Genomic DNA, 26,119 nt, shown 5'->3' on the forward strand with positions numbered 1-26,119 from the left:
TGAAAAAAAGGTGAGGAGAGAAGAAAAGGGATGGAAGAATACTGAGCCCCAGCTGAAGCCAGCGAATATTTAATTATAGCAGTGTCAGGTGACATGGTCACATGAATCAGGGTACAGAGGAGAATGCCTCTCAACCAAAGGGAGGGAGGAATTCACTAAGGATGAAGGAAATAAGCGGTCATTCTTTGCCAGGCCAGGAGTCAAGCTCCTCAAGCACAAATGAGAAAGCAAGCTGGCAGGGCTGAAAGACACTAATATATATGGGTGGCTTGGATCAGAGCCAATAGGGGTAGATATTCAGATCAGAATAAGAAAGGTTCCAAGTTGGGTGCCAGTGACTCATGCCTGTAATCCTATCTATTCAGGAGGCTGAGATGTGGGGATCAAGGTTTAAAGCCAGCCAGGGCCAGAAAATACGTGAGACTTATCTCCAATTAATCAGCAAAAAGTCAGAAGTGGAGCTGTAGCTCAAATGGTAGAACATTAGCCTTGAGCAAAAATGTTCAGGACAGCACGCAGGCCCTGAGTTCAAGCCCTAGGACCTGAACAACAACAACAAAAAAGATTCCAGTAATACCTTGGTGAGGTGTGACCATGTATGATGGCGGACTTCCACAAGGACAGGACAAAGGCCGGAGAACAACAGAGTCTGCAAGAAGGTGGGTGCCCACATGGTTAATTTTAGATGCAGCCTTCAGGAAAACACACAAAGCGTAAATCCTGGATTAGCCATTAAAAAGTCCTGATTTTGTTTTTTGCACATTTCTTCTGAGATCCCTACATAACCAACCATCTTGATTACATTTACCTAGAAGTTCTTGAATTAAGTTTTTTTTAACTACCAGGCAAAACAATAAAAAGTTAACATTGTGTAGTCATATAAAATAAAGATTTTCCCTTGATATCTAGGGGTGTGACCTATGAACCTCTAAATCTCCCTTCTTGTATAGTACATTATTTTAGCTGTCTGATTGCCTGAAATACTTTTCCTCCCACCCCACCTAACTGCCTCTTGCCTTTTCTTCCTGTAAGTCAAGTTTGGATACCACTTCTCAGAGAGACTTCTACTTCAGCCAGTCCCAAGATTTCCTGCTAACAACTGTCTCCAATACAAACACCATTTATTCTCTATCAACTTTTACTTTCATTTCCTTCCCATCACTTTTCTCCATTTGCTATTTTATCTTTATTTGTTGGGGTAACTGTTTGGTCCCTGTTATCTCTATCAGGGAAGAAGAGATGTCTCTTTGATTGTCACAATACTCCATACTCAATACAGACCTAGTTATACACTAGTCAGTCAATAAACACATGTTGAATGCCCATTCCAGGTGGAGCTAAATTCTCTGAATTTGTCTATGTAGCCCTCCCAATTATATGAGGGTAGAGCTATTATTGCTCTCATTCTAAATAAGAACCTTGGGGACTGGTGGCATGGTCCCAGCACAAAAGAAAAAAAAGTGGGGGGAGAGGGAAGAAGGGAGGGAAAGAGGAAGGGAAGGAAGAAGAAAGGAAGGAAGGAAGGAAGGAAGGAAGGAAGGAAGGAAGGAAGGAAGGAAGGAAGGAAGGAAGGAAGGAAGGAAGGAAGGAAAACAGAGGCACAAAGAAATTAAGTAGTTTTACAAACATGGCATAGCCAAAAGGCAGAGTTTAAAATTAAGAAGGAAGGGAAATGGAAAATAAAGCTAGGTATAACCAGCTACAGCATCTTCTCTTTCTTCTTTGTAATATTTTCTGTCTTAGGAACTTGGAAGATAATGGGCTGGGCCTCTAGCATCCTTGTGATGTTAAACAATGACCAAGGAAACTACTCTCAGGTGGACACTAAGGTGTGAGACCAACACCAGTCTTCTATTTCATTTCTGGAAAGCCTCATGGATGGAGAACACTTGAGTCCATGGTTGCAAAGGAGTTTGTTGGTCACAGAAGGAGGGTTTGACATCAACCTGGACCTGTGAAGGGCAGATTCTATATTATTATAGAATAATGAAATGTGGTTATTTCTGACCTAGGAATATTTTCACATCATTTAAAAGGAAATTCCTGGAGCCAGGTGCTAATGGCTCATACCTGAAACCCTCGCTACTTAGAGATCTGAGGATCGTGGCTCAAAACCAGGCCGGGCAACAAAGCCTGTGAGACTCTTATCTAACATTTCACAAGCAGCAGTTAGAAGGAAACCTGCTTTCTACTCGGATTGGATTCAGTTAAGTCTAAGGTTCAGATAGCACATTAGTTGTCTCAACAATTACTCAGATCTTATTTCTTGCCTAATTTTGATAAGCACTTTGAATGTCAGGCTGTGATATAGTAGACAAAGAAGAAATTGCTGTGTGCTTTTCCCTTTGCCCCATAGCCCTACACTGTAGAAACATCTTCTCTCCAGAATTCCAAGCAATGGATAGGCCTTTGATGCAGGGGACATGGTGCATGGTGCAAGGAGTTGGCAACCACATGGTATCCTGACCCTTTAAAGAAAAGGCCAAGCCTCAGGAGGAGTCTCGGGGACCATCATGGAGCCAACTCTCCGATATGCAGCTCCCTAATGCTTGCTTCCTTACCTAAAAAGTAACAAAAATGTCAGATTGCTCAGCAATCCATGGACATAATGTGCAGATAGCTGATGAAGCAAAATGGCTCTGACATGTTTACCATAAGAATTTCTTTTCCTTAACTTTGTGTAAGAAATTCTTGCTGTGCATGTAAGCATTTTGCCCACCTTTGGTCCTCAGCTCCACCCAGACCTGAGCTGCTCTTGATCCGGAGTTCCCACTATACAGCTGGCTCCTCCCTCTCTCTGCCCAGACCCACCTGAACTCCCATCTACCTCACTTCCTACCCCCAGCCCCTTCTGCTACCTATAGCGGAGGCTGCCAAGTGCTCTCTCTCCAGGGGAAATATGGCTCCTCTAATAAACCTTGTAATGATCTTTCTCCTGTGCCTGCCTGCCTCTGTGTGGTCCCCTGGCATGGATGTGACAGATCCTTTCATTGATCCTTTCAGTGCGCATTTCCCTGACATAAGGTACCTGGCACCTTTGTTATGATTATGCAACACAAAATCTTTTGATGTTTAATGCATTGCTTTGACAAAGGAGAGACTAAAACCTAAGTGGAAAAATAAACTGGGACTTACACTTAAATCTAAGATATTGTGGGATTTCATCTGTAGCCGTCTTGAACTTCAGAAGGTGGGTTTGCATAATCCTTTCCCCAGGACAAAGCTTTTTTGTTAGTTGATCTCTATGGCATGTAATGGAATTCAAAAGGATGTACACAATGATTTTGTTTTGTTCTGTTGAGGTACTGAAGATCAAACAGGGCCTTGTGTGTGCTAGACAAACACTCTATCACTCAGCTCTGAAGGATTTTAAGTCAACTCTGGCTATTGCCAATCATGTAGTATCTATCTTGAATGAAGTAAAGGGAATGGCTTCTCCATGCCATTACCCTTGTACCACCTACTTTTGAAGGCCTTCATCCTCAACTTATGGGGTTACTCTTCTGGGCAATCTGTCCTTCTTCCTTCTTATCAGACTCACCACTTGACCTCAGCCTCACCTGGATTTCCAAGTCACTTAGTTTCATCCACTTTTACCCTAAATGTTGTAAGTATCTAGGGATACAACAAGAAGACTTACCTGAAAAAATGACATTTAGCCTGACATCTAAATGCTAAGTATGGGGCTGGGTTGTAGCTCAGTGATGAAGCTCTTGCCTAACAAGTGCAATGTCCTGGGTTCAATCCCCAGTACCAAAAAAGAAAAAACAAAAAAAAAAAAAACAGTTTAAAAAAATCCAAACATAAAAGACAAGTAAGAGGGGCTGGGAAAGTGGCTCAGTGGTAGAGCGCTTGCCTTGCATGCCTGAGGCCCTGGGTTCGATTCCGCAGCACCACATAAGCAGAAAAAAAAAAAAAAAGAAAGTGGTGCTATGGCTTAAGTGGTGGAGCGCTAGCCTTGAGTGAAGAGCTGAGGGACAGTGCCCAGGCCCAGAGTTCAGGCCCCACAACCCGACCCCCCCCCCCAAAAAAAAGACAAGTAAGAATTAACTACCCAGAATATTTACCCTGTCATCTCTCACTCTAAATGATGAGTAACTAAGATATATAAACATGTCCAGTAAACATGGTAATTGTTCAATAGAAGAAGCTGGAGTAATAGTCATGATAACTGCTAGAACTCAACCATAAGTTCTTAGAAAGCTTAAGAGACTTAGTTTGGTATCTCTGGGCAAGAGCCCATCACCTGAGCCACACCCTCAGTTCTTTTTTTTTTTTTTTTTAGTTTGAGCTTAGGATGTGGGCACTGTCCCTGAGCTTTTTTTTTTTTTTTAAATTGTGAAAACATTATACAAAGGGGTTACATGAGCAAGATAATGAGTACATTTCTTACCAAGCATTGTAGCCTCCTCCTTTGTTTCCCCTTCCCATCCCATCCTCCCCTCCCCCCGCCCCCCCACCCAACCCTCCTCCCCCGACCACCAAAGTTGTAAAGTTCGTTTTCGACATAACGACTTGTACTTGTACGTCTCATTGTTGCAATGGGTCCACCTGTATCCCTATTTAAACAATTTGTTTTTCCCTTCCCCTCCACAAATTATACCAACATCAAATACAGTGAAAGCAGAGGTTATACCATGGGGGAGGGACATACAAAGCAAGTGCTTTCTTCTATCTCTGGCTCCCAACTAGCTAGGAATTCCAGGTATGTGTCACCTACTCTCCTTGGCTTTGATTCAAAGACCATTCTAGGCATTGTGGAAATATTTATTTTCTCTTATACAGACATATATATATTTATCCCAAAGATAAGATTTTCCATAAGAACATTTAAATCTCAAATTAAGAAGTTCATATGCCTTTCAAAAAAACTTTTCTAGGGGCTGGGAAGGTGGCTCAGTGGTAGAGCGCTTGCCTTGCATGCTCAAGGCCCTGGGTTCGATTCCTCAGCACCACATAAGCAAAAAGAAAAAAGCCACAAGTGGCACTGTGGCTCAAGTGGTAGAGCGCTAGCCTTGAGCTGAATTGCTGAGGGACAGCGCCCAGGCCCAGAATTCAGGCCCCACGACCGGACCCCCCCCCCAAAAAAAATACTTTTCTAAATAAATGTATATTCTATCTATTGTCTGTGCAAGATAAAATGTAATATCATGGCCTGAACTTTATTGTTTTTAGGATAATATATTTATTTTTATTTGGGTGAGCATTTGAGTATCATTTTTCACATTATAGGAATATGTACTTTAAAAGCCAATCTGAATTCATGTGACAAACTAGAAAATGGCTATGTAGGATGGAAGACCTAGAAGTTGGAAGTGACACATATCTAGCTTTGAATATCTAATTCTGAAAATGTAGCCATACACTGTACCTCCATTTTAAAAATGTAAATTGGAGAAATTAAAACAAACAAACAGGATTGGGAAGGAAATTAATATAATAAATGACCAAGACAGTGATCATGCAATAAGTACCAATTAATTTTTGTTATTACATATCAAGTTTTATGATTAATTCCAAGCTTAATTCCAAAACTGTACACAACATTTTCTCCTATATAAAGTTACTCCTTTTTTCCATTTAAAATTTTCATTGTTACTATAAAGGTGTTATAAAGTTGCTTCTTAAAGGAATAAAAATATGCTAAGTGCTGGTGGCTCACACCTATTATCCTAGCTACTCAGAGGCTGAGTGAGATCTAAGACTCAAGAGTCAAAGACAGCCTGAGCCAGGAAAGTCTGTAAGACTCTTATTTCCAACTAACCACCAAAAAGCTAAAAATGAAGCTGTTAAACACAAACCTTGAGCATCCATGCCCTAAGTTCAAGCCTCAGTACTAGCACAAAATAAATAAGTAAATAAAATGAGTGTAAAGAAAAATTGACAGTCAATGTATGAAATTATTTTTAAATATCAATAAGTTTTAAAATTATTAAATATTCATTTGATACATCTTTGGTCAATGCTTTTAATACGCAAAGGAGAGAGTTGATAGGTAAGGGCAAAACAGGTTCTCTACTTAGGGCAGAAGGTTGTACGTAAGTGCTTAGGGCTTGAACTCAGGGCCTCAAACTCCTGTTTAGCTTTTCCACTCAAGATTGGTCTTCTACAAGTCTACTTGAGCCACACCTCCTCTTCTAGCTTTTTTTCTGGTTCATTGGAGATAAGAGTCTCATGGATTTGTCTTCCTGCCCTGGCTTTGAACTGCAATCTTTTGATTTCAGCCTCCTGAGTAGTTAGGATTTCAAGTATGAGCCACTAGTGTCCAGCCCAGAAAATTACGTTTTTTTAAAGGAGAGATACATACATACAAATCATTATATTGCAAGCCAGTGTATGATTATATATCAAACAATAGTATAAATAAAGACTAATTCAAACAATGGATACATTACATCAAGGTTTTTATAATTTTAGGTTACAGAGGTTACTATAATTTTTATAATTTTAGGTTACTGGCTAAAAAATGTGTAGAGGTTAAATTCAATAGAAAAATATCCATAGATACCTGCCCTTCTATTAATGACAAACTACATATTTGACACTGACCCTAAGACCTGAGATTCTGAATGAACAGTAGCACAACCCATGAGAAAATCTAAACACCAAGCCCGGCACTGGTGGCTCACACTGTAATCCTAGCTACGCAGGAAGCTGAGATCTGAGGATCACAGTTTGAAGCCAGCCCAGGCAGAAAAATCCACGAGACTCTTATACTCTTATAAATAAACTACTCAGAAAAAAATCTAGATGTGGAGATGTGGCTCAAGTGGTAGAGCTCTAGCCTTGAGCAAAAGAAACTCAGGAATAGCCAAACCCTGAATTCAACCTCCAGGACCAATACAGAGAGAAAAATCTGACCACTACCAGTGCTGGTATATATTTATGACATGTTTTCCTATTCTTGTATGTCCTTCTCAGTAGGAGAAACACAGTACATTCATTTACTAATTTATTCAATCAATCAGTATTTATAGGGTGACTACATACTATATGCCAGGCATATTCTAGACCATGATCCCATAGATGATAGATTAGATAGATAGATAGATAGATAGATAGATAGATAGATAGATAGATAGATAGATAGATAGAAACTATTATATGATATATTGAAATAAATATATGTATTGAATATATAATGAATCATGTTATGTATTATTATCCATGGACAATAACAAAACAATAAACACCTGTCACCATAGGTAGTCAGTACAAGGGAAAAAGAGTAAGGCAGGGAACAGTGCTGAATCATAGAGGCTCTAGGTATTTATTATGTAGGGTAGTCAGGGAAGCTGCATCTAACCAAAGACTTAAAGAGATGGAGTTCTAGCATTCAAAGAACATGTTGGTCTAGAGATATGTGCTCAGAATCATGAGTAGGTAGATGTGAGATTGGAGAACAAATGGGAAAGAAATGGAGTGGATGACAGTTCTAAGTACAGAACCTGAAACATTCCATTTCTTAGAAATCAGGAAGATGAGAAAAAATCCAGCAGGGAGACCAAGAAGAAACTACAATTTTCTGAACTGCTAGCCTTTCTCTCTGCTCATTCTTTATTTCTCTTGAGGAATAATTTATTTGACTGATAGATTTGGAAGAGAATTTGATATTGGATGCCTACACAAAGTTTGTGTTCTGCTCTGTTTCTCTACATGAAAATTTCCTGCAATTTTCTGTGCTGCCTATGACTGGTGTGTAAATCTGTCACATTTTAGAATTTGGTATAATAAAGCCAATTTGTCTACACACTTAGGCTTCTTAATATTAAGAAAAACAGTAGCTCTACCAATAATAAAAACAATGCTTTAATCTGTGCCTGCCTGAATCCTTTCCCTTATCCCCTAATTAACTCAAAACATTAGCCAGTATGAAGGCTTATGCTCATCAAGCCCTCCCTGGAAACCCAATACGCTAGAGCACGACCTGAGGCACAAGACAAAGGATTCGTAAGAACACATTCATCTCCAAAGAACAGTCCATGATATCCCATCCTGCCTTTAACATGGGAGCCCAGATGGAAGGCAGAATGACAGGCACTTGGAGGATTTAGAAGGAGAAAGAAAATGTGATGTCATATAATTTGGGGAGGGGAAGAAAAAAAACAAAATGTTTAAATAGGGATACAGGTTGACCCATTGTAACAATGAGATGTCCCAGACACTGTTGAACAATGAACTTTACAATTTAGGGGGGGCAGGGCAGTGTAGTTGTGGAGATGGGAGGGAAGGGATGGTAGGGGAAAAACAAAGGAGGAGGCAACAATGCTGGGTAAGAAATGTACTCATTACCTTGTTCATGTAACTGTAACCCCTCTGCACAATATTTTCACAATAAAAAACATTAAAAAAAAAAGAAAATGGGATAATCTGTTCCTAGCATTTTGATGACAGCACAAAAAGCAGAGAGTGAAACCTAGCAGAGGCAGAAGCAGAACTGAGACTCAGGTTTCTTGACTTCCTTACAGTCCAGGAAGACTTCATTCCTCAGAAAATCCTTAGTCTTCTTCAATCTCACTCATTCAAAACAAAATATTAGACTGTCTTCCAGAGTCTTTTTCTCCAAACTGCCTTCATTAGTTATTCACATACCTACATTGACTTGATATACCAAAAAAAAAAAAAAAATGGTTATCTGCCCAATTAAGAGCAATGTCGTCCTTATATATCTTTCCCTTGGCGATTTTTACTGAAACAAAGAAAGAGACAGACTCTTGTCTCTGATTACCTAGGTAACTAAAGAAATGTCTGCTGATTCATGATGACCAAACCTCAAGAGTTCTTAACAGAAGTCCTCAATGTCCTCTCCTTCCCATAGTCAATGTTACAAACTCAGCTATAGGTGCACTGGCCTCTCCTATATTCTTCCATTGAGAGTAGAAGATACAGCCTTCCACTTACCCAAGATACACCCTCCTATTTATGTCTTCAAAGCCAATCCCCTCCCACATTCTCAGAAAAAAAGAATGCCTCTGTCAATTATCTCTCTTCTTCTCCTGTAGATTCTGGGACTATCTCACATGGACTCCTTCCATCAACATTTAACAAACTTAATCTCTTCCAAGCAAAAGCAGAAAACAATAGCACATCTATGTCTATCTACAATCATATATTCGGGGCCACATTAGATCCTTCAAGGAATCTAAGAATTGAGATGCTCATCTTGATATATATAATTCAAACAATAATATATCAGACAAAAAATCCCCAATAAAGTATGAGATGCTTCATGAGGACTTCTTTTGTTCCTTGTTTTGAAACTACCAAATACTAAATAATTTCATTTTTTTCTTTTGGTGCTCCTGCTTTGCTAGAGCCTTAGACACATACTCAACCTGCTAAACTGGTGATTTTGAATTTGACCTTTCCTCTTGCTCACAAACAAGATATATCAATGTCCTTGAAAACATTACAGAATACAAGTTCATTTGCCAAGTGGCGCTGTAGCTCAAGTGGTAGAGCGCTCGCCTTGAGTTGAAGAGCTGAGGGACAACGCCCAGGCCCAGAGTTCAAGCCCCACGACCGACAAAAAAAAAAAAAAAAAAAAAACCTATATAGAGCACAAGTTCATTTGCCAAGACAGTGGGGGAAGGAAGTCTGAGGTATATGTAGTGTAAGACTACATAGTGAGTGAATAGTGGAGAGAAAGCCAGTATGATGTCCAGGAAGCATTATGCACACACTTGAGATAAGTGGTCATATGAACTGAGTCATTCAGCATGATTTCATACTATCCTCCCAAATGATGATAGACAGGGAGCAAACAAAGAGCCGAACTTAAGTAGGTCTGTGGGTTTTCCAAGAAGACAGAATGAAACAAGCAGTCAGGGAATCAATTGTGTATGCAAGGGAGCAACTGGGATGACATTATAGGAAGAATATAAATGTAATGAAGGGGTAAAGAGGTTACACAGAGGACTGAGAAACAGTGAAATGGCAAGAAGACTATGTAGGTGCTGGTAAGAAAAATAACACTGAAGTGGGGTTATTGGAGGAAATGAGCTGGAAACATAGCAACTGGAAGTGGGAAAGTGGTTTGGAATGGGAAGAGGAGGGACATATTTATTGGCAGTGACAAACACAACATTCCTGAGATTAAATTATGATTCTCCAAACTATGTTCCAATAACCAAAGCTTTTCCTTTGCCACATGAGACTGATACATTATTGAATCTTGTCCGTCTGGCCCTCTCTAGAGCTCCCAAAGCCATCTACTCTCTTCTCTTGTGTTACTCTTCTAATTCAAGGTACCTACCTCCATGGTTTGGATAACTGGTCTCCCCACATCTGCTCTGACTCCAATCAGTCTTCATTAGCCAAAGCAATCTTTTCAAAGCAAAGAATCAGCCACACTGGTGGCTCGTGTCTGTATTCCTAGCTACTCAGAAGGCTGAGACTTGAAGGAGCAAGGTTTGGAACCAGCCTGGGCAGAAAGTCTGAAGAGTTCCATGTCCAAATAACCAGCAAAATACCAGTCTAGAGATCTAGCTTAAAGTGCCAGCTGTAAGCAAAAATGCTGAATTCAAGCACCAGTATTAGCACAAAAAGAAAGATTAGGGGAAAAATCAAATAATCATATTTCTAGTAACAAAAATTTCAATGGCTTGCTTTTACCCTTTGAATGAAGATCTGAATTGATGATATGGCATAAAGCACACCTATACTGTGGAGACTTGCCTGCTTCTTCGACATTATCTTACTTCCCCTTCTGTAGTCTGAGATATACTAATCTGTTCTGGATCCTCAAAATATGCCATACTTCCCTTAACAACAAAAATTGTGCTTACTGTCTTGTAGAACTCACCCATCTCCTCATTCCCTTCCCCCTGGTTAATGGCTTCACATCTTCAAATATGTAATCCTAACTATTCAGGCAGCTCAGATCTGGGGGCTATAATTCAAAGCCATCCCAGATAGGAAAGTCTGTGAAACTCTTATGTGCAATTAACCACCAAAAGGCCAGAAGTGGACCTCTGGTTTAAGTGGTAGAATAATAACTTTGAACACAAAAGCTCAAGGACAATGCCCAGACCCTGAGAGGAAGTTCCAGGACCAGCACCAAAAAAAAAAGAGGGAAAGAAAAGGGAAAGAGAAGGGAAAGGAAAAGGGAAGGGAAGGGAAGGGGAAAGGGAAGAGTAAGGGGAAGGAAAGGAATCAAGGTCTACCACTATTATTCCCGTCTTATTTTTTCTCAACTGTAATTGTCCTTCTGCATCCAGTATATGGATCATGAAGTCCAGAATAGCAGTGTCGACATCTGGTCACATCTGGTCATAACATTTGTTCACCATTGTATCTCTAGTGCCTAGGGACATAATTAACATAATTAACAGGAATATTTTTCATAAACAAAGGATGGTGACATTTGCCTGTGTATGTCTAATGTTTTCTCTCCTCAGAAGCATCTTGCTGTCTCTCAAGCTAAACCCACCTCACTAATTGTATCTCCTTGTGTTTGCAAGTCCCTTTACTCAATCCATTGGCAATTGATTTAGTATGTACCATGTAGCACATACAGGGGATTCAGAAATTAATAAGCACATAATATTTAGCCTTAGTTTTTATGTGCCTAATATGAAAAACGGTATGTGCACACCAAAAAAAAAAAACCTGCAATCAATTTACGCACAGCATAGAGTGCTTATTAAGTGCCAAAATTTCTAGGCCCTAGAAATGCAACAGTGAGGCATCCCTTGTGGAGTTCATGATCTGATGATGAGGTACCTGCTCACTGGAAGAAGTCTTAGGCCTTTAGTATCTTGCCACTGAGATTTTACTTTATCTGAGACCGGATTACTAGAGTGCCATCTTAAGTATTACAGCAAAGCAACATTAGCAACATGAAATGTAGATTCTAGTGATCCCAATCAATAGTGTCATTTCAAAGTTACTGAAAAGTCTGAAGTAAAGAGAATCAACATTCAGACTGCAGTAGCAGTAAAAACACAAAAGTGAAGGTAAGAACTCAGGTATTCAATGAGCTAAAAAGAAGGAGAAAGAGGAGGAGCAGTAACTGGATGCTGGTAGGTCATACCTGTAATCCTAGGTACTTAGGAGTACCTACTATCAAGGTTCAAAGCGTAGGCAGAAAAGTCCAAAACACACTTATGCCCAATTATCAAAAAAAAATGAAAGTAGAGATATGGCTGAAGTGGTAGAGTGGTAGAGAGCCAGCCTGGAGCAAAAAGACAATAGAGAGTGAGAGGCTCCAAGTTTAACCCCAGTCCTAGAAAAGGAAAAAAGGAGGGAGGGAGGAAGGAGAGGAGGGAGGAAGGGAAGGAGAAAGGGAGAAAGTTCAAAGACAGGAGGGAGGGAGAAGAGGAGGGAGGAAGGGAAGGAGAAAGGGAGAAAGTTCAAAGACAGGAAGACTTGTCATTTGAAAGGGGAGGTTAGTGATGGGAGATATACATGGCCAGATTCCAGTGCCAACAACCTTATACTCAGTTGAAGGTATATGACTTTCAGCCTTAGTCTGTAAAACCCTCCTCTAATCTCTCTTTAATGTTCTTACCTATAAGCCCAGGATGATGGAAAGAGAGCAGTCAGCCCAAGTCTTGAAGGCTGAGCTCACATCCCCTTCTTATTGTCTGGAATTTATACTTATAAGAAGAAAATGTGGGGCTGGGAAGGTGACTCAGTGGTAGAGTGCTTGCCTTGCATGCGTGAGGCCCTGGGTTTGATTCCTCAGCACCACTTAAGAAAAAAGAAAAAAGCCGGAAGTGGTGCTGTGGCTCAAGTGGTAGAGTACTAGCCTTGAGCTGAGGGACAGTGCCCAGGCCCAGAGTTCAGGCCCCATGACCAGACAGCAGCGGCAGCAGCAATGGGGGGGGAGGGGGGGAGGGAGTGCTAAGCTCCCAAGATGGGAATTTACTGAGCAGCTGGGTTTTACTTAACTACTAATAGTGATGTCATTAGCCAAGACAGAGCTCCAAAGCAGAAGCTGATGTAAAGGTAAAGGTAAAAGGCCTAATGTAGCCAAGTGCCAGTAGCTTACATCTATAATCCTAGCTACTCAGAAGGCTGAGATCTGAAGATCAAGGTCTGAAGCCAGCTGAAGCAGGAAATTCCTTGAGATTCTTATTTCGTCTTAACCACCAAAAATCTAAAAGTGCAGCTGTGCCTCAAGTGGTAGAGCACTAGTCTTAAGCAAAAAAGGTCAGGGACAGCACTCAGGCCCTAAGTTCAAGCCCCACAACTGGTACACGTGCATGCACACACACACACACACACACACACACACACACACACACGAAGCTCAACTATAACAGTTGGTCTTAAGATTCTTTCTAAGGACTACTTATCCTTTCCTTGTTAAATTGATAATTCAGTAAGCCACATTATTGTCTTCCTTTGCTATTAAAACTTTGAGTTCAGACAGTAGAGGTGTGACTCAAATGGTGAACAACAGCCTTCAGTGAAAAAGAAAAGCAAGATTGCAAAACCCTAAATTCAAGACCAAGTTCTGATAAGTGTGCTTGTGTTTGTGCATGTGCACATGCACACATATGGGAGTGTGCACGCACGCATGCACACACACAACAAAAAGGGTTGAGTTCAATGAACTCATTAATATTTTGTTTCCCACACTGTAAGTGCTAATTTTTTTTTTTTTTTTTTGGTCTTGGGGCTTGAACTCTGGGCCTGGGCACTGTCCCTGAGCTCTTCAGCTCAAGGCAAGTGCTCTACCACTTGAGCCACAACACCACTTCCGAACCCAGGCCCTCATACATGCCAGGCAAGCACTCTACCATTAAGCCACCTTCCCAACCCAACAGATGCCATCTTAAACTGACAAATGGCTCTTCACAATTTATCATTTAAGATCCTTCAGTAAAGAGACTGTCCCTATTAAAATGCTTTCAATGTGTCTCATCCTTTTGATGGTCCTAATAAATCCCTAAGATTGGTGATTTAGTTGGCACACTAGAAATGGTTACAAACTATTAAAGGAAGCCATTGCTTTAGTGTAGCGCCCGCATCCAAATAACACACATTCCATGAGCAAAACTATCTCCCAAAAGTAATAAAGTGTACTTTTTAAAATGCTCCTTCAATCCCAGGCATTGTTCACTCATCAAGTGCCTGTATTTTAAGTCTCACAAGTCTTTTTAATGTGACATCAAAGGACATTGTGCTTCCTGACTCACAATGAGTCACTGCAAATGATCTCCCAGTGAGCAATGGATAAAAAGTACATTCTGGACACTGGAAGCTATTTGACACTAAACTATCCTTGGTCACAACTGCTCATTTACTCTAATATATCTTGAATACTTAATCTCTCACTTACATAGTTATATAGTTACATAGTTATACATTCACTTGCCTAAAGAAAGATGTTATTTTCAAAATGCTGAAATAACGTTATAGGATGACCCATTGTCACAACAAGATGTTCAAGACACTGTGTTGAAAATGAACTTTACAACTTCGGGAGGGGGAGGGAGGAGGTGGGGTGGAAAGGGAAAAAATAAAGGAGGGGGCAACAATGCTTGATAGGAAATAGACTCATTACCTTGCTCATGTAACTGTAACCTCTCTGTACAGTATCTTTACAATAAAAAATATTTAATAAGGGGCTGGGAAGGTAGCTCAGTGGTAGAGTGCTTGCTTTGCATGCATGAGGCCCTGGGTTTGATTCCTCAGCACCACATAAGCAGAAAAAAAAAAGCCAGAAGTGGCGCTGTGGCTCAAGTGGTAGAGCGCTAGCCTTGAGCTGAAGAGCTGAGGGACAGCGCCCAGGCCAAAAGTTCAGGCCCCACGACCAGACCCAAAAAATAATAAAAAAATTAATAATAATAAAAGTTATTTTGAAATCTTCCTGACTTGTTTCCTAAAAAATTAAAAATTAACATCCTGATGGTTTCTCATAAATGTTCAATTTTGTGTAAGCTATATATTTTTCTTATTTTGGAGGGGGGTGTACCAATTGTAGGGCTTGTACTCAGGGGCTGGGTGGTGTCCTTCAGCTTTTGTGCTCAAGGATGGTGCTCAATCACAGATGAGCCTCAATTCCACTTTCAGTTTTTTTGTTTTTGGGGGGTCTTTTTTGGTAATTAATTGGAGATAACTATCTCACCAGCTTTTCTGCCCAGCTGGCTTTGAACCTGAATTCTTAGTTCTCAGCCTCCTGAGTAGCTAGGATTACAGGTGTGAGCTACCAGCACCCAGCAGCTACATCTTTTCCTAAAAACTTCAAATACATTTTTCTAAAATGACCAAATTTCTACGTGGTTAATATTAATGAGTCTAACATGTTGCTTGGACAAAGCTGATTCTTTTGTGTTGCTGTGAAAGTATTTTTAAAACACAATTATTGGGGGGGGGGGGGTGATGGGAAGGGATGGGAAGGGAAAACAAAGGAGGCAACAATGCTTGATAAGAAATGTACTCATGGGGCTGGGAAGGTGGCTCAGTGGTAGAGCGTTTGCCTTGCATGCCAGAGGCCCTGGGTTCGATTCCTCAGCACCACATAAGCAAAAAGAAAAAAGCCGGAAGTGGCGCTGTGGCTCAAGTGGTAGAGCGCTAGCCTTGAGCTGAAGAGCTGAGGGACAGCGCCCAGGCCCAGAGTTCAGGCCCCACGACCGGACCAAAAAAAAAAAAAAAAAATTTAAAAAAAAAGAAATGTACCCAGGTAATTGTAACCCCCTCTGTAAGTATTTTCACTATATATATATATATATATTTTTTTTTTTTTTTTTTTAAACACACAATTAACATCTAGTCAGTTGACTTTTAAGTTGTTAAGCTCTCATGATGTGATCAGGCCATATTCAACCAGATGAAGGCTTCAAGAGCAAAGACTGCATCTCCCTAAAGAATTTTACATTCAGGTTGAAAAATAGAAATATTCTCTGAATTTTCCATATTTGGGCTCAGGTCTGCATCATCAGATCTTACCCAAATCTCCAGCCTGTAATCATGCCTACATATTGTGAACTTGAAAGCTCCTGTAACTGCAAAATTATCCTTTCCTTCCTAGTCTGTCTTCACACTCTCCATTTACATGTCCATCTCACTGGGTATGATGCCTAACATCCTCCTCTTTTATATCCTCCAATGTTCAGTTGGAGATAGTTTGTTGTATGTTTCTCTTGCATATTATCTTCCAAGTATTTTATCCTCCAAATATTGCACCCTTTCAGAACCTGACCATGATTTTTGTTGTCCTTGTAGTTCTACCACCTTATGGTGTATAAAAATGCTTCAGCTGACCCTGTGGCTCATGCCTGTAATCTGAGCTATTCAGGAGGTTGAGATCTGAGGAGCACAATTCAAAGCCAGCCTGGGCAGGGAAATCCATAAGACTATCTTCAATAAATTACCAAAATGCCAGAAGTAGATCTCTGGCTCAAATAGTAGAGCCCTATCCTTGAACAAAAGAATCTCAGGGACAGTGCCCAGGCTTTGAGTTCAAGGTCCAGGACCAACACACACATACACATACACACACACACACACACACACACACACATTCTTTCTCTCTCTCTCACACATACACACACATACACACACACACACACACAGGCTTTAGAGACCATATATAGAATAACAGTACCCAATTGCGTTTGACAGGGACAAAGTTGTAATAAAGTATATTAAACTTATTAAGAGAAATAACTGCAATCAAACTGTATGGAATGCAATGAAAACTGTTCACAGAGGTAAATGCATAACAGATGCCTACATTAGAAGGACCTCCACACCTAACTTTATATGTTATATTTGTCTAATAGAGCTGCGTAACAAAATATCAAAGACTGGGTGAAAAACAGAAATGTGTTTTCTCAGCTCTAGAGTCTAGAAGTCCAAGATGAAGTGCCATCAGGGGTGGTTCCTGACTTGCTGACATGAGACTTCTGTATCTACACATGACTTTCTTCCTGTGTGTCCATTCCCACAGAACAAAGCTTCTTTTCTTCTCTTAACAAGGACACCAAATGTATCATACTAGGACCCCATCCCACTATCTCACTAATGAACTTATCTTCAAATATAGTTACATTAAGGATAGATGCTTCAGCATATGAGTTTAGTGTGAAGACATAAATGAATATGTAACATACCTAAGGAAATTTGAAAAACAAGAGCAAATTAAACTCAAAGCAGACAGGAGGAAAAAATAGACTGGAACAAAGATATAGGTGAAGAGGATCAGAGTATAGTACACACACACACACACACACACACACACACACACACATATGAAGATAGCATATGAAACCCACTAAATAGTTAGAAAAGGAAGAATTCGAAGAGAGAAAAATAGAATACAGAGGGGTGAAACTGTTAAAAGTACATAGCACACGTCTATGGAATTATCACAATGAGGCTCCCTTGTGCTACCAATGTATGTCATTAGAAATAATTTAATCAGATAAATGAGTAGCAAACAAAATAAAGAATAGAATCAATGGAACCAATGTTTGTTCTCAGGGAGGAAAAATCAACAAAATTGACAGTTTGTGGGGTGTTGTTGACTCATGCCTATACTCAGGAGGTTGAGATCTGAAGATCAGGTCGGAAGCCAGCTCAGGCTGATAATTTCACCAAACTCTAGCCAGCACAAAGCCAGTGGTAGAACTCAAATGGTAGGTCACCAGCCTTGATCAAAAAGCTGGGCACTCAAGGGGCCGCTCTGGTACAGCATGAGAACAAATAAACCAGAAGGGTAAAATGATTCAGCTGACGATTCAACAAGCTAATTAGAAAGCAAATATAAAAGAGCAAGTAGCCAAGACAGTTCTCAAGAATACAAGTAAAGCAGAAGAGAACCTGTCCTGCCAGATACAAAAACTTACTATAAAGTCCTATAAGACAGCTTGGAATCTGTAAAAAAAAAAAAAATACAGAGACGAACAGGGCAGATTTCATTGAGGCTCCTAAAAGGCCGCTTCCATTTTTGATGCCAAGACTTTTTCCCCCCTCACCATTCATATTAAATAACTGACACTGAAACACATCTAGATGAGACTTAGGCTGTTTTGACACAATTTATGAGCTGCAATTGCAAAAACACCTTACTAAAACAAAGTAGGCAATCCGTAAGAGGCAGAATTAAAATCTACTCAATTCGTGAAAGTGACAAAACTTCTGGTAGTGATCAGTTCCCATCGCTCGAGTCAACATAAAAATTGTACTACTCGTTCAGAAATGATATTTGCTTTTTTCTTCGACCCAAAACAGCAGTGGCTTCTCGGGTGAAGAAGACTGGGTCGGACGATCGAAGCTGCTGGAACACAGAAGCACCCTGAATAATAACGGCGGCTCCCGGTGCTGCGGTGCGGCCTGGGGGTCCCCAGCACAGTCCATTCTGAGGCCTGGCTGGCCTTCACTCCTGAGGGCCCGGCCGACACACGCGCAGACACGCTCCGCCGCAGCCGCGGCCGCAGCCGCTTCCCCTTTAAACACCCGCGTACCCGCCCACGGGGGAAGACCCCGGAAGTGACGTCACTGCCACGAAGTCGGATGCCTCCGCCAGGCGCGGCCTTCGCTCCCCAAAACGTCCGTCCGCTGGCTCCACAGGTTTCCTCGTTTAGCCCTAACTCGCCGCCTTGGCCTCCCTCGGACCCCGTTTCTCCAGTCGCTTGTCTCCCGTGACACAGCCTCAGCGCACGCCAGCGCAGGACTGGCCTAGTTTCGGAGACGCAGAAAGGCGTGGCGGCAGGGTCCCGCCCTCCTAGAGTGACGTACTTCCGGAGGCGCCGCGCGGCCGACTCAAGCTGTGCGGGGAGGAGGGTCCAGGGGGACCGTGGAATGGACGCTTTGCCCGGGTCCCGCCCCTTCCGAATGGCGTACTTCCGGAGAGTCGGGGCAGGGGCGGAGCCCTCGCAAGAGGAGGGTCGCGTAGCGGTGTCTGCATTGGACGCTTGGCCTGGGTCCCGCCCCCTCGGGGGGTGACACGTTTCCGGAGGTTGGCGGGCGGGCCTGGAGCCGCTGGGGCCGCAGCTTCTCGGTGGGCGTTTGGAATGGATGCCCTGGCCGGCATGATGCAAGACCTCCTGACCCAGAACCACGCTCTTCGCAGGGAGAACAATGAGCTCATGGACCAAGTGCGGCGCCTGCTGTGCGAGAAGGCCAACCTCCTGGCCCAGGTGCGTCCCCCGCCCTGCCCCGTGGCTTTCCCCGAATCCTTCCAGGGCGACTCCGCCCGGCTCCCCGAGTTCCTGATTCAAGCGCACGCCTACATGAGCTTCTTCGAGGCCAGGTTCTCCAGCGACACCCTGAAGGTGGCCTTTCTCATCAGCCGCTTCTCGGGGCCGGCGGAGCAGTGGGTGGTCCCCTTCATCGAGCGGGAGAGTCCCATCCTGTCTCAGTATGAGGCCTTCGTGGACGCCCTAAAGCAGACCTTTGGTAGGAATGTGTGAAGGAAGATATCAGGGCCGCATACCGGTGCTCCGGGGCCGGCTGCACGCCCAGCACGCTCCACGATTTGGGGCCTGCTTGGCTCCCACTCACCAATAACTTCCCAGCGCCAAGCGGCTGGGTCCGACCCTGCTGGGAATCTTGGCTCCTTGTTCTTGTCAACCCCAGTGCCTTTGCAACCACGGCAAGTGACAGCACCGGGACCTCTAAGAAATTGGAAGACCCAGAATGACATTCCTGCCGTTTCCGAACACTGCTTCTGACGGCTTTGAAAATCAGATCGAACGTAAAAGAGTTTGATGGTGTCGTACATCCTCCTGGTCAGGCCTAAAGTCAACCTTCTGGGGTTCGTGTGCCAGCCAGATTCCTTCTGAAACTATTTGCTTTCATAGCAGTCTTGGAGATTGTGCCTTTTGGTTCAAAAAGCCCAGGTCCTGGACACTACCTGGAAAACATCTACTTTTACTATTCTTATATACATAGTTCATATGTGCATGTAATTTACAATAACACGATTAGTATTGTATTTAGTGTTACAGAAGACAGACGATTAAGACAATGTATTAGTCTTCAAGAACAGTTATTATGTTTTAAGGGGAAAAATCCCACATGCAGATTTAAAGTCCTACTTAGACAATGCATTTGTGTGTAAAGAATGTGCATTTGGTACTTGGGAACATTTTTTACTTTTCACCCACAGTTTTTTCAAAGGTTAAAAGTATATGCAGGGGGCTGGGAAGGTGGCTCAGTGGTAGAGCGCTTGCCTTGCATGCATGAGGCCCTGGGGTCGATTCCCCAGCGGCACATAAGCAAAAAGGAAAAAAGCCGGAAGTGGCGCTGTGGCTCAAGTGGTAGCGCTAGCCTTAAGCAGAAGAGCTGAGGGACAGTGCCCAGGCCCAGAGTTCAGGCCCATGACCAGACCCAAAAAAAAAAAAAAAGTATATGCAGGTTAGCGAGCTAGTCAGAAAACCCAGCTTGAGTGGTTTTGATTTTCACTGCTGGAGATGGTATAAAGTTTCAAACAATAGCCCATGGAAATGGTGCTGTATTCCCTTCTAAATTCACTCTCTTTAGCCAAGTCACTTTACAATGTAAAGCTGCAGATTTCTCTTCATTAAAAACATTATATGGTCATTAAAGTTTGGTGTGAAATTTTGTGATTCTCTTTTAGGGTCAAAGAAGGTAAAGGGTTTATGCTCTTCCTAAGCAAAAGTTTTATTGACAGCCTGGAAATGGGAACATTTGTAACTGCCCTTGAATTGTCCATGGGTTTGTCATTGGATGGTCAACATGATCTCACTGAACTCAGCTAGAATAGAGAATAGTCAGAAGTAGTAATTCAGCTTGAATTCAGATTTGGAGTCTTTATACTAAGTTAAAGTGTTCATGACCTCCTTCATAGACAGTTTATATACCTGAGGGGGATGTGATTTAAAGACAGATTATGGTAAATAGTAAGGCTTCTTACATGCCCTTTTATGTACCACATTTGCTGCATACATACTACAAAAAAAAAAAAGTAAACCATGAGCAAATAGTTGATAGTGAATTGCATCCACATATAATAAGTCAAAGGTAGAATGGGGGAAAAATATCTCATACCTAATTTTGTGTTGCTTTTTTTCTTTTTGAAGTTGACTTCTATCTCCACCCTAAGAAAAGAGAAGATACTACAGTGCTTTCAGACCTGGGTGGACAGAGGGCAAGAGGGTCACTGGTCAGTGACTTCCTGGTTTTACATCTATAGTTGAGTTACAGATTCTGATTGGAAGGTCTTCAGTCCTCTGTTGAATGATCTCCAAGGAACAGAGCCTCACCTGTTTGGTTGTTGTTTGTGGGTATGTGTGTATTCTGGGGCTTAAAGTCAGGGCTAGGCACTGTCCTTGAGGTTTTTTTGCTGGAAGCTAGTGCTCTACCTCTTGAGCTTTTTCTTACTGGAAATGAGTCTTATGGACTTTCCTGCTGGGCTATCTTGGAACCATGACCCTCAGATCTCAGGTTCCTTTGTAGTTAAGATTACAGGCATAAGCCACCAGTGCTCAGCCATTTTGTTTTGTTTTGTTTTGTTTTTTGGGAGGGGGTGGTTAAAAATCACAATATATAACAAAGATAAGTATTTTATTGCAAGGGTGACAGTATGGAAAATAATATCACTACATTCACCAAAAGAAAGTATTAAGTCAAGCTTGCACAGGACATATTTTTTCTTTCCTGGAGATTAGTAACATGAAAGAGTCATGTGCATGTATACATAAGCACTGTCTAATGTGTGGTAAATGGAGGGGATGTGGATCTCCTTTGAACCACTAACTTGCTAACAAATTAAATGAGTTCCAGAAAGCTGGAACATGTCAGGAAAGGCTGATGAAGAGGAGGGGGAGAGCAGACAAGTGGATAAAGAAAAGGAGCCCCAGTATAGTCATTTAATCTAATTTTTAAAAAGGAAGCAGTACTCAGATCTGAGGATCATGGTTCAGAATCAGCCTGGGCAGGAAAGTGTGAGACTTGCCTCCCATTAACAACCAAAAAGAAGCCAGAAGTGAAGCTGTGCCTCAAGTGGTAGAATGCTAGCCTTGAACAGAAAGCTCAGAACATGCCCAGATCCTGAGTTCAAGCCCCAGGATCAGTATGAAAAACATAACAAAATAAATAAATAAAAAACAACAAAACCAAGTAAGAAATGGCAGTTACTTACTAAATACTAATAAAGGAAAATAAACTCACTATAAGATGAAAGCAAGCACTCAGGCTCCCCTGCAATTTCCTTCTTTACTGGACTGAGTTTCCTCTCCCTCCGCAGACTGTGCTTCCTATCTCTGAACTAGATGTTTAATGTGCAGTAAATACGTAGTACTCAACACCCTTTACCCATTATTCTGACAACGGCCTTCAGGCTTTTCAAAGCCCAGTTGTTTTCATGGATTCTGTCTGTTGTAATCTGATCATTTCAGAACCTTCTGGAATTCAAGCTTCAACTAGCTATTTTTCAGCATCCTTTATTATCTGGGAAGTACAAGTCCTAAAAATCTATTCATAATTTTCCCCACCTCTAGGCATTTTCACAGAGTCCCTTATACTTCCTGTTCAGTTTCAATTGTTCCATTTCTGTGGTTGTAACTGCCACAGCCACACCTGCTAAACTGCAACTCATCCTTACTATAATACAAAAGAGGGTCTGTCACTGCAACACCCAGAGCTCCTAGGAATCAAACCCACTAATTTTGCTTCAGGTAGATGTTCAAGGGAAACTGGTTGGCATCCCAAATGTTTTTGTCTGAGTAGCCTTGAAACCAATTTATTAGACTGTCTTTGAAAAGATGCATCAAATGTGAGTTATAAATAGGTAGATTTTGACCCAGTACCTAGAAATTCTGAAGGTCTCAAGCCTGTCAGATTCTGGCCTATCACAATGGTGAAGCTGGGCTCACTCCCCAGCTGTTCATGTTAACTCGAGTCACAGCACCCTCTGTCCCCTCTCTACTGCTCAGTCTTCCTTGCTGCATTTTTCTATTCAGCTATATCTTCAAGTGGTTCCAATTTGCATCCAAAATTGAGAAACTGACAAAAGACAGATTTAGTCCCCAGGAGAGAACCAAATGAACTAGGACCATCAGAGAAATTTCACAATTACCTACTGACTTTGACTTTTTGGGCTTTATGTGATTTAGTAATCAACCAAATTGCCAGATAATAGGGAACCTTTTCATAAGCTAAGTTAAACAATGAAATCTAAAGCCAAATGAGCTCCCTCCTGCTTTTTGTTGTTGTTGTTGTTTTGTAATATTACATTTACTATCTGCTGCACAGTCCTTGAGATTTGAGATTTGACTGTCTTGGCCAAACGAATGCTCATGATGCCTTTATTTTAGGTATCTCAATTTATTGGCAATTAATGGAAGGGAACATCTGATACAACCTACCCATAACCATTAATTCAAGTAAAATTCACTCTTGCCTTCCCAAAGCCTCTTCACAGGGTTTGCTGTCAACAGTCCTCTTCAGTAACCTCAGGATTTAGGAATCTGAGAGTCAGCATCTACAATTAAAATGCCTGTGGCCAACACTGTCAGGAGAAAGACAAGCCAGAAGTAAGGAAATTAATTCTTCTGGTGCAAAGAAAGAGATACACTCCCACTTCTTGAAACATTTACTTTAGAAAACTTACTATTATAAATGAGTCTTTTCTCTGAAATGTATATAAAACTTTCTAAAGTGAAATCAGCTTTTCCAGATTTAGAACTCGGGTATGTTCCCAGAGACCTAGAAGCCATCTTCATGAAATTTCATCATCAAAAAAGCAACACTCCTATCTCCCACCTGGCTCCAAACTGCAAATCATAAAGATCAGCAAATTACTTTCTTTTTCCTTTTTACAGTTAGCAAGCACATGATCACCAGAATTACCAGGTGAATTACAATGGGAATGTGTGGAAGTGTTTGTATCTGCTTGTCAACCTCCTTAGTGACTTATGTGATGCTTATTTAAGTTTTTTAACCAAATCTTTGTTCTTCTCCCTTTGTGTAGAGATTTTCTGGGCTAGAAAGTTATTGTGGTTCTTTGTTGCTGTTTTCATTTTATTTTATTTGGTTTTGTTTTTGTGTTGTCTTAGGTCTTGAGCTCAGTGGCCTGCCACTATCTCTGGGCTTTTTTGCTGGAAGCTGGTGTTTTATCACTTGAGCCTTAGCTCTATTTCTGTTTGTTTGTTTGTTTGTTTAGAGAAGTTTATTGGAGACAAGGCTGGCTTCAAATCGTGATCCTCATATCTCAGCCTTTTAGTAGCTAGGATTACAGGCATGAGCTACCACCTGGCTGATTTTGTTTTCAATTATACTGCCTCAACATTAATTTAAACAACACTTTTGAGATCCACTACATGATCTGACTCTAATTGAGGAGTTTTAAATTGCTCTCCAGAATTTGACTGTCCATATAAGTCTGTTGAGGTCTTTAACAAATAGTTGTGATTTCTGTTTAATATCATCCATAAAGTTGATAAATTTGTTTATCATTAGAAATTTCTAGAAAAGCCAGGAAGACAACTATAGCATGTAATACATGTTATAGGTACTGTATAGGTCCTAGGACTCCAATGAAAAGCAGGACAGTCCTGACTCTTACGTCTGGGAAGAAAAAGAACAAAACAAGACAGTTGTGGTGCAGTCTGCGTCTTGGGGTGGTGGGGGGGAAGGAAGGGAGGAACGCAGTGCCCTGACCTAGATGATGGGAGTCAGAGGTGACTTCCTAGGAGAGCTGACAGCTGCTATCCAAAGGTTGTGTAGGAATGAGGTGAGGGGAAGAACAACTGGTCTAGGCAAAGGCACAGTGTGAAAATATGTCTTGTTTAGGGAACTGGAGCAGAGGAATAGGAAATTATTAGCAATACTTAGGTGCAATTTCAAGGGCCTACACACCCATCTAGTTACACTACCACCTGGAGCATGCATCTCCACATTGATCATTTATTTTAGAAATTTTTTTTTTTATCATATGTGAGTCTGACTGTTTGAAGCATCTGTAAAGTTTTCTGAGAGCTAAACCAGTCTCTAGCTGGGAACCCAGAAATGGTCCTCTAAGAGAGGAAACCATTAATTCAGCCTGGTCAAATTAGGAATAATTGAGATGTGCTAGATATCTATCCAATCCTCCATGCTATTAGAATCTGAAGAACTCCACAGAACCAAATGAGGTGCTTGATAGATAGGCATATATAAACTTATACTTTCTCCTGATGATCACCATTGATAAGGTTCGTGATCAAAGGATCGAGGCTGATACAAAGCAAAGCTTTATTTTGTGCCAAGCATAGAGAATTGAACTGACCCATCAGGGCCATCTCTATGGTGAGCATGACCCCTTCCAGTTTTACAGGCTAGCTTTTATAGGGCAAAACCACAAATCATAAAGTAACTGTAAGCATGTAGCTAATTTTACTCCTATTGGTTAAAACAGAAGGGTTACATATGTGCTTTTTACTGATTGGATGCCTCCACCTGACCTAACTTGCCTTTGTTTTTTTTGGTTCTGTTAATGAGGCAAGCAAGCAAGCAAGGTTATAGAAGCAAATCATAGCAAAAACATAGCCTTGAGTCACAGGAGTACAGGCAAAACATAATCTTGACTTGGTCACTATGACCAATACTATCAATGCTACTGACACTATTACAGAAATTATTTTATTATAAGCTCCTGACTAATACAGCAACTCAATGTAGCCTTCTACAAAGCTGCCAGCTTGGTAAACTTGACTAAGGGAGAGATGTTCTTTTGCTTTTTAGCAAGGATGGAGAAGGGAGGACAAAGGCTATTGGCAGCCTTTGTCTGGGAGCTACTTTGGCTAATCTGGGCCTAACAACCATTACCTCAGCAAACTGCTCACAAATCATCTATACAAATCTATCACAAATCTATCACAAATCATCTATACAATCTCTTCTTTAAAACTATAAATTTTTAACTAGGTATGATAACTTACACAGAACTCTATGCATTCACACACAAACAGCCAGACTGAAGAAAGATATTCTTAGGGGAAGAACCCAAAAGTGTAACTCCTCTGTACACTTAAAATACTACTTATTCTAAGCTGGGCATTGGTGTCTCCCATCTATAATCCTAGCTACTCAGGAGGCTGAGATCTGAGGACTGCAGTTCAAAGCCAACCCAGCAGGAAAGTCTGTGAGACTCTTACCTCCAATGAACTACTCAGAAAAAGCCAGAAGTGGCACTTAGCTCAAGTGGTAGTGCATTATCCTT

The 26,119-nt window shown here is 41.3% G+C and overlaps 1 protein-coding gene and 1 long non-coding RNA gene across 2 annotated transcripts; both read left to right on the plus strand.

Moving 5' to 3' along the window:
• Window positions 1-577: 577 nt before the first annotated feature.
• Window positions 578-20,027, plus strand: LOC122124483. Its single transcript, XR_006150565.1, has 3 exons — window positions 578-588; window positions 1,615-1,616; window positions 19,921-20,027. It is a non-coding gene; the product is annotated as an uncharacterized LOC122124483 (long non-coding RNA).
• On the plus strand, window positions 17,978-20,027 carry LOC122124481 (protein LDOC1-like). Its single transcript, XM_042699202.1, has one exon. It carries the CDS (start codon window positions 18,969-18,971, stop codon window positions 19,365-19,367), a length of 399 nt encoding a protein of 132 aa, XP_042555136.1. The 5' UTR covers window positions 17,978-18,968; the 3' UTR covers window positions 19,368-20,027.
• Window positions 20,028-26,119: the final 6,092 nt, after the last annotated feature.

Source organism: Dipodomys spectabilis, unplaced genomic scaffold (assembly GCF_019054845.1).
Source record: "Dipodomys spectabilis isolate Male_0828 unplaced genomic scaffold, ASM1905484v1 ptg000235l, whole genome shotgun sequence".
NCBI classification, from domain to species: Eukaryota; Metazoa; Chordata; class Mammalia; order Rodentia; family Heteromyidae; genus Dipodomys; species Dipodomys spectabilis.